The 9,151-nt window shown below is 42.8% G+C and overlaps 1 protein-coding gene across 1 annotated transcript; it reads right to left on the reverse strand.

Annotated features, from left to right (window-relative positions):
- Nucleotides 1–1,281: 1,281 nt before the first annotated feature.
- Nucleotides 1,282–4,888, reverse strand: LOC111185768 (small EDRK-rich factor 1). Its single transcript, XM_022595651.2, has 3 exons — nt 4,689–4,888; nt 3,785–3,893; nt 1,282–1,548 (listed from the first exon to the last, which is right to left on the reverse strand). Exons 1-3 carry the CDS (start codon nt 4,693–4,695, stop codon nt 1,476–1,478), a joined length of 189 nt encoding a protein of 62 aa, XP_022451359.1. The 5' UTR covers nt 4,696–4,888; the 3' UTR covers nt 1,282–1,475.
- Between the last annotated feature and the right edge of the window lie 4,263 nt (nt 4,889–9,151).

Below are 9,151 nucleotides of genomic sequence, written 5' to 3' on the forward strand. Positions count from 1 at the left end.
TGTGGTGATCACTTTGTAATGTACAAAAACATTGAATCACTATGTTGCACACCTGAAACTAATATTTTTTTTTTTTTTTTTTTTTTGCAGTACACGGGCCTCTCACTGCCGTGGCCTCTCCCATCGCTGAGCACAGGCTCCGGACGCGCAGGCTCAGTGGCCATGGCCCACGGGCCTAGCCGCTCCGCAGCATGTGGGATCCTCCCGGACCAGGGCACAAACCCGTGTCTGCTGCACCGGCAGCGGGACTCTCAACCACTGCGCCACCAGGGAAGCCCTGAAACTAATATTCTAAGTCAATTATACTTCAACTAAAAACAAAAAACATTAACATATCCACAAAAAAAAAAAAAAAGGCAGTCTTAGAAGGCAAAGAGTGAATCCTAATGTAAACTATGTACTTTGGGTGATAATGATGTGTCAATGTAGGTTCATCAGTTACAGCAAGGATACCACTCTGGTAGGGGATGTTCATAATGGGGAGGCTATGTATGAGTAGGGCCAGGGGGTAGATGAGAAATCTAAATTTTTTTGTGACCCTAATTTTGCTCTATAAAATAAACTCTATTAAGAAAAAAAAGGCAGGGGCTCCCCTGGTGGTGCAGTGGTTAAGAATCCACCTGCCAACTCAGGGGACATGGATTCGAGCCCTGTTCTGGGAAGATCCCACATGCTGTGGAGCAACTAAGCCCATGTGCCACAACTACTGAGCCTGTGCTCTAGGGCCCACGAGCCATAACTACTGAGCCCACATGCCACAACTACTGAACCCGCATGCATAGAGCCCATGCTCTGCAACAAGAGAAGCCACTGCAATGAGAAGCCGGTGCACCACAACGAAGAGGAGCCCCCATTCGCCGCAACTAGAGAAAGCCCGCATGCAGCAATGAAGAACCAACACAGCCAAAAATAAAATAAATTTCTTTAAAAATAAAAAAGAAATTCTTTTTTAAAAAAAGGCACTTATTCCAGAAAATTTTAAAGCTGTAAGTAGAACCCTTACTGAGACCTCATTTAGTTTATGTTCATTTAGTTGCTATTCCAGGTGGTTTTTACTATTTTTTGTAAATTTTTCGAGCAAACTAGTTGATTACAAAGCAAAATTAGATAAATGTATCTTAAATTCTATTACACAATAAAGTCGACTTTAAAGATTACTTTAACAAAGTTTATGACAAAGATTCTAGATTTATATACAATATCCTGTTACCTGATCATATTACCTCTCTAATAAATTGTATAAATGCTCACTGGTGATAAAAAACAATGTTCACCAATATGTCACATGCACAGTTACTGTTTTATTCTTTGAAGAATGGTTCTGAAACATCACACTAAGTCAGGCTGAAAGGTAAAGTTTAAAATAGTTTTATAAGGATATAACATATGTACTGACTGTTCACTCTACAAAATCTTGATCATAGAGCTTATGATACACTTAGTTAGCAGCAGCACCCAGGTTTTCCAAATAGTCATCATTTTTCTCTTGTCTGCATAGACTTCTTCTCATTGGCTGCCTTCTGCTTTTGCTGCATGATCTCAGAGTCCCTATATGGGGGGAAAAGGCTGTAAGTTGTTACAGGAAAACTGATTTTATGTTCTCATTTGTTTTCTATAATAATCCATTCAGTATATTAGAAAACAATTTAAAAGAAGATATAAACTTTCATGTCTTTCCATTTTCATGGACGGAGATAGAATGGTGAAGATAGAAGGTGAAGAATGGAAAGGCTTTGAAGTCAGATCTTATTTTGAATACAATCTGTACTGTTGTCATGACCTTGGATAAATGACCTCCAAGTCTTTTCAAAATTAGAGTAATACATATCAGGTTGTTCTGAGGAACACATACACATATACACACACACACACACACACACACAAGCACACCATCTGACATGAGGCAGCTATATGTAGAAATAATGGCAATTAATCTTGGTTGTCAACAAAGTCAATTCACTATAAATTTTTTCGTGAATGAAGGGGCATTTCAGCAGTCTTCTAGATATCCTAAGTGGTACCTAGGGTTAGAACATAGATGTTATGAATCAATTCAGTTTCTTACAAGCCAAAAAGCAGGATATTCAGGGCATTTTCCTAACCCTTTGTGTCTCTGGCTGAACCTTCACATACTGTGAACTAAAACCAGATTACCTGGGCTGGATGGTCCATGAGCCCATATTAAAAAATATATTAAATGGCTATGTATTCAACACCTACTATGTGCCAAGCACTTTGCTGGCTCTGGATTAAGTCCCACGACAACTCTGAGCTATTGTCCCTGTTTCAGATTTAAAAAAAAGTTAAAGGCTTAGAGCTAAATAATTTGCCCCAAATCACACAAAAAACTAAGGTCTGTCCAATTTCAAAGACCAGGCTCTTTCCTATGTTGTTATTGCATATATTTAGTATTAGATTTTAATTCAGGATGAGTAGCTCTGTCCATGTTAGTAAGACATTTCTGAGAGGCCAATAGCAAAAACAAGGAATGAGAAGGAAGGAAAAACAAGACAGCTACAAAAAAAATGAGGTATCCTGAATAAAAACAGTAATAGTTATTTTTCTGTTTGTAACCAAACTCTGCTGTGCTTGCTGTGTGATCTTAGTAATGTTATTGAAGTTCAGAGCCCCAGTCTCTCATTGCATGTATTGGGGCTAATAGCACTTTTCACAATTATGAATAGAGGTAATAAATATAGAGCATCTAGCACAGAGCTTTGTAAGCAGTGGGTAGTCATTAAGCAGTGACTATCACTGAGCCAAACTACACTAAGTTTCTCAATAAAAATATTATTTCGGGGTTACTGATCTGTACCATTCCACTGATTGGTTCACTTCTACTCCAATGTAAGTAAACAAATTTAAAGCAAAGCTTATCACTTTAACAATAAATGTCATAGAAAGACAGTGTGAAGTGATAATTAAGGGCTTCAACTTCATTAAATTCTGACTGCATATCAGAATCACCTGGGGAGCTTTTAAAGTCAGGTTTAACTTAAGTATAATAAAATTTACCTAGAGCACCTTTTAATGTCCAGCCCCACACCAATTAATTCAGGGCTGGGTGTAAGGCACAGGCTTGAGCAGACATCAAGTTTTCCCAGGTGGTTCTAATGTGTAGCCAGCCTTGAGGACCACAGAGAAGCCACGATGGAGCCTGTGTAGTCAATTCTTCACCTGGCCTCCGAGTTTCACATGAACAACAAAATTTGATTTTAGAATAAAATGAAATTTGGCTAACTTTTTTTAGAAACATGAATGCTTTTTTTTAAAAAAACTTAAGCTGTAGTCTCAAAGTATTGATATTTCTGTAGCAGTTTTGTATTGTCACTTGTATGTCAAGGCAGTGCACCTGCATTCTCTCCAATCCAATGGATCTTCAGAAGTCAGTATAACTACATATACTTTGTGTCTCTTTCAGAAGTTATCAATATAATTGGTGACCTGTCACCCAGAGTAGTATGAGTAGGATGTCTGCTTAGAAAATGTTTACCCTCAGCACCTAACAATGCCTTGCACATGGAAGCTAAATGAAATTCTTATGGTTGTGGTGGAGCTGCATGAGATTCTCTGCAAGACAAATTATAGCTTGAGAGCTTTAAATTCTTCATCCATGGGTTGGGATAATGACTATCGCTTATAATTTTAGTATGCCTGGCACACAACAGATATGCAGCTGTTACCCCTTCCTTGCAGGCCTAGTTCTACTAAGGATTTTAAAACTGCTTTCCATTCTCCAAAATGAACATTTCTGTGACTTGAGAATTCCTTTAGCATAACTCACCTCTGTTTCCTCTGAGAGGCAGTCAAACTATCCTCTTTTCTTTTTCCCTTACTAATTTCCTGGGATTTCTTCATGTTTTTCTGGCGGGCAAGTTCTCGTTGATTTCCACCTACAAAGAGAAATAGGGATGTTATTTTTCCATCTCCAAAATTAATAATTCCATTCTAAGGGTCTTATTTAAATGCATCTGAAGTTTGCTTTTTAAGAGATAAGCCAGCAGAGTACTGCACTGAATGGTGTTCCGGGGATCTGACGACAAGGAGGAAGCTTAAAGGTAAACACTAGAGTTCCTAACAGTATTATGATACCAGTTAAGGTGTTCACTGGCTATAAACACCAGATCTCTTAAAGGAGGCGTTCCAATCGTCTGTCTCTATGGGCCAGTATTCCAAAATAAGTTCTGGCTTTTGAGAGGTGTGGGTGGAGAGAGAAAGATACACCACAGATTACACCTCGCACACACGTTGGCCCATCATAATTCAACTGTTAAGCGAGCATTACAGATGCTTGTAAAACATTACCTTCGAGGGCCAAACAAAAGAACTAGAGAGGAGACTTAGAGTTCCCTGTCCTCGTTAGGCCTCACGACCTTAATTAAGTATTGAGTACCAGCTATAAACCACCTCCAGACCAGGATCCCTCCCGGGGCTCCACACACCTCACCACCGGGGAGGTGTTCCTTACCGTGTAAACTCGCACCCGAGGGGCAGGCACCTGCCCGACCTTTCAGGCCGGACCGGAGCCAACCGTCCCTCTCTCTCTGCTGACTAAAAACCGGGTCACCACCGCGCCGGACGGAAGGGGTTTCACCAGCTGGCCCCAGCCTGCCCGCCCGCCGCGCCTTGGAGCTCGACTTCCTCGCCGGACGCTCCCCGCCGCTTCCCCTACCCGTCCGCATACTCACGGGCCATGTTGACCACCGGACCGACCCTGGAAAAGAGCGGCTCGGAAAAGCAAAGACTTCTTCGTACGCTCAGCGGCCGTCCCCACCCGTCGATCTGGAAGTCAAGCCCGCGCGGGCCCTCAGCAGGGACACGCCTGTGCTCCGTGGACGGCCCAGCCCAACGAAGCCAGACAACAGCAGTCGCCGTGGCCGGCGAGTGACTGCGCGTGCGTGGCCGGTGGGGGGGGCGGGGCGGTGCCCGACTAGGGCCCAGGAGCCGCAGCTCCGGGGTTAGTCATCCGCCCCCGGGGCGTTTCGGCCGTGCAAGTTTGCTAAAGTCGAGAAAGCGGCCCTGTGTCTGAGCGAGGCATAGACGTGTGTAGATTTTCCCTCGGTATACCGGTCACTGGGACTTAGCCAGCCCCTATTTTTTTGATAACGACGTTAAACGCTACAATATCTAACTTTTCGAAAAGGAAAGTTAGCTTTTTTTCATCCCGTTGCAGAGGCGGGAAAGGGAGGAAGGGGACAGAACAGATTGAGGGTTAACTCTTTGAAAGCCAGTGTTGGCCCTTCATAGTTTCTTTTTTTTTTTTTTTTTTTTTCTGGTACGTGGGCCTTTCACTGTTGTGGCCTTTCCCGTTGCGGAGCACAGGCTCCGGACGCGCAGGCTCATTGGCCATGGCTCACGGTCTCAGCCGCTCTGCGGCATGTGGGATCTTCCCCGACCGGGGCACGAACCCGTGTCCCCTGTCATCGGCAGGCGGACTCTCAACCACTGCGCCACCAGGGAAGCCCCATATTTTCCTTCTTTATTCACGCACCAAGCCTGCAAGGTAGACTTCGTTGTTCTCATTTTACGAAACAGGCAACTGAGACTCTGAGACCAGAAGCGCTGACCTAATAGGTAGGGACGGGTAGAAATAAGATTCAAATTTAAAACGGACTCTAAAGTCTGTTCATTTCCCGTTTGATCCCAGTGCGCTTGTCACGGTCGACAGTACTTTAGGAGTTCTGTGGCTCTGTGCCTGGGTTGTGTGATGGGGAGAGAATGCTAGGGAATGCAGTCTTACCACGAATTCAGAATAGCCCAGAATAACCTTAAACCTACGTAAAAGCTATGGAGCATCTGCCATTGCTAGAAACAGACGTGTAAAGATGCTTGATACTTATTTTCTTCATCTATTCCGTTAATTATTACAAACTGAGAAATGTGTAGAGTTAGTCTGGACACCCTGAAATCACCCTTTTTTTTTTAAAGTTTTTAATTTGGAAGATTTCAAACATATACAAAAGTATAGAAAATACTATAATGGACCTCCAAGTATATAAGACCAAGCTTCAACAATTTGTATTTCATCTCATAAAAATTACCTGAGGGTTTTGGAGATGGAATGTCTGGGTTGAAAGCTCTCCCAATGAGTAGTTGTGTGAACTTGGGAATGTCATTTCATTGCATTAAAGCTTCCTTACTAGTAAAATGGGGAGGTAACTGTACCTCCTTCATTAATCAAATTAATATATGTGAAGTAGTAAGTGCCCAGCACAGGATAGCACTCAACATATTAGCTATACTTGTCATCATTCTTTCAACCTCAGAGAGCCTTTCATGCTTATCACTCTCCCTACGTCCCACCCCTCCTCCTCAATACTGCTTACAGGCCAGGTGTCTCCACTTAGGGACCTCTTCTGCAGTAACTTGAGCAGGGGAAAAGATTGACTTTCTGGCCAGGTTCTTTATAGAGATAAAGAGACCATCTAAAGAGGAAGGGAGGGAAGGAGTTTGGGATTGAACTTAAGTAGAGTTGTTTCTGTATGTGGTCTTAAGAGTCTAATTGAGCTTTTTCTTTGCAACTGAAAATATAGTTTTTGAGTTGTAGGGATACACATGATGTATCCCATGCATACAAGGAATGTTGGGTGTGTCTGCCAGAGAAAACTAGAGACTTTTAAAATTACTATGATGCCGTTAAGACGGTACAAACTAGGAGGAATTATGTGACCGCCCAAGGTCACACAGCTAGCCGTGAGCTGAGTCACGATCAAAACGCGAGTCTCAGAATTATTTTAAAATGATGAATTGGGCGATTGGGATTGACATGTATACACTGATGTGTATAAAATTGATGACTAATAAGAACCTGCTATAAAAAAGTAAATAAAATAAAATTCAAAAATTCGAAAAAAAACACTGTACAAACTTGGGATGTGTAACAAATAGCTTATGATTTTATGTTAAATAGTAAAATTGAATCTGACTCTGTTCCCATCCCTTTACAAATAGGAAATTAAATCCTAGTCATTATTTACTTCTTTACCTGCAGAAATGTGGGAATACCATAGACTCTTAGGTGAAACAGAGCGTTTGGGGAAAGGCCTTATGTCTTCAGTCTATACTGGAATATGTTGTTCAAAGCTGTATGGTTCTGGCAGTAGCTCCAAGATTCCTGAGATATCTGCAGCAGGGGTTATTTTTCTCAGGTCCTTGAGCTTCCTTAGGTGTGTCTGAGGTCCTATTCCCTCTCCAGAGTACTGGAGGGAGCCCACAGACCTCCATTTCCTTCCCAGTCTTGAAAGAATCTTTTGTCTCTGTACTTTCAGTCTTGCTTTCCTACTCTTAAAAACACTTGTCTCTCTTCTTTCTCCTTCTGGACCTAGCAATCTCTTCAATCAGTTCGGGATTTTATTCCTTTGACATTTTGTCATTAATGTAGCAGGATGTTCTTGTAGAATTTTCTTCTCCTTCCAAGAAGGAAGTCAGGCCTTTGTTTTCTATGCATCAGGGGAATTGTACTACTGGTTCAAACACTGGCCCATAATCTCTAGAGTCAGCCTCATCTCTGGACGTTTTTCCTCTCATCATAGAGGACTTCCCTAACCACCCTACATAAAGTAAACCAGCCTCTCATTAACCTCTGTCATATCACCCTATAAATTTCTTTCATGGCATTTAATAATTCTTAAATTATCTTGTTCATTTGTTGAATTTTCCTTTCCCACACAGAATGTCTTGCTTATTGCTCAGTTGCTCTCTCCTGAAGCAGATTAAGAATGCTCACGTTAATTTACAAAGTTTTGGGACTAGCCTGGTGGTCCAGTGGGTAAGACTCTGAGCTCCCACTGCAGGGGGCCCGGGGTTCGATCCCTGGTCAGGGAACTAGATGCTGCATGCATGCCACCAGTTAAGATCCCGCATACCACAATGACGATCCCGAGTGCAGCAACTAAGACCCAGTGCAGCAAAATAAATTAGAAATATATATATATATTTAAAAAGTTCCATGTTTCTCCTAAAATGAGCCTAATAACATATTTTTTTAAAAATTTACAAAGTTTTAACCATATTTTTTTCCTTTTTTCTTCTTTTTAAACTTTTGGCTGTGCCGCAGGGCTTGCGGGACCTGTTTCCTGATCAGGGATGGAACCCATACCCTCAGCACTGAAAGCGCGGAGTCCTAGCCACTGGACCGCCAGGGAATTCCCATTAACTATAATAATTTTTGAACAGGTATTACATTCACATTAAAAAGTAAACAAGGGTATACAGTGAATGTTCTTTTTTCCCACGATGTGTTTCCCAGGAACTCAGTTCCCTTCCTAGGAGTTATCTATTAGCACTTTCTTCACACTTTAATTTCTAATCTATGTTTTACTCATTTTAGAATTTTTAAAAATATATATTTATTTATTTATGGCTGTGTTGGGTCTTCGTTGCTGTGCTTGGGCTTTCTCTAGTTGGCGGTGAGCGGGGTCTACTCTTCGTTGTGGTGTGAGGGCTTCTCTTCTTGCGGAGCACGGGCTCTAGGTGCGCGGGCTTCAGTAGTTGTGGCACATGGGCTCAGTAGTTGTGGCTCGCGGGCTCTAGAGCTCAGGCTCAGTACTTGTGGCGCACAGAGATCTTCCCCCGCCAGGGCTCAGGGCTCGAACCCGTGTCCCTTGCATTGGCAGGCAGATTCTTAACCACTGCGCCACCAGGGAAGTTCCTCATTTTAGAATTTTTTTTTTTCATTTTAGAATTTTTAAGCCTTAGGGATGCGCTGATGAACAGGCAGCGTTCTACAGGACCCTCTTAAAAAAAAAAAAAGCCAGCAATTTGTTTTTGTTTTTGCCTGCATTCTCACCCCCCCTCACTCCCCCCTCGCCGCGCAGCTTGAGGGATCTTAGTTCCCAACCAGGGATGGAATTCGCACCACCCCCAGTGGACGCGCGGAGTCTTAACCACTGGACAGCCAGGGAAGTCCTACGGCCAGGGATTTTAATAGTTCCTGTAAGAGTTTGGGCTGAAGGACTGCCTACCTCCTTCTGCTCTTTTGAACAAATCCTAAGGAGCCCTGGAGAAGAAAGAGTACACCGTCTAGCGTCTCAATTTCCGGTTCACCGGTAACCCAGGCTCCATAACTTGACGGTTACCATGGCTCCGGTGCTGTGCGTCATTCCGCGGCGCTGGATGATGACGTAATCAGTTCCGGCGCCCTCTGAGGGCG

This window comes from Delphinapterus leucas, chromosome 3 (assembly GCF_059928025.1).
Source record: "Delphinapterus leucas isolate spDelLeu-1000000601 "Yukka" chromosome 3, BTC_Dleu_Yukka2, whole genome shotgun sequence".
Lineage (NCBI taxonomy): Eukaryota > Metazoa > Chordata > Mammalia > Artiodactyla > Monodontidae > Delphinapterus > Delphinapterus leucas.

Coding starts and splice junctions, on each gene's coding strand:
- LOC111185768 (XM_022595651.2), bottom strand. Junction 1,549..3,784: donor GCCTCTCAGAGGAAACAGAG/GTGAGTTATGCT, acceptor CCCCCCATATAG/GGACTCTGAGATCATGCAGC.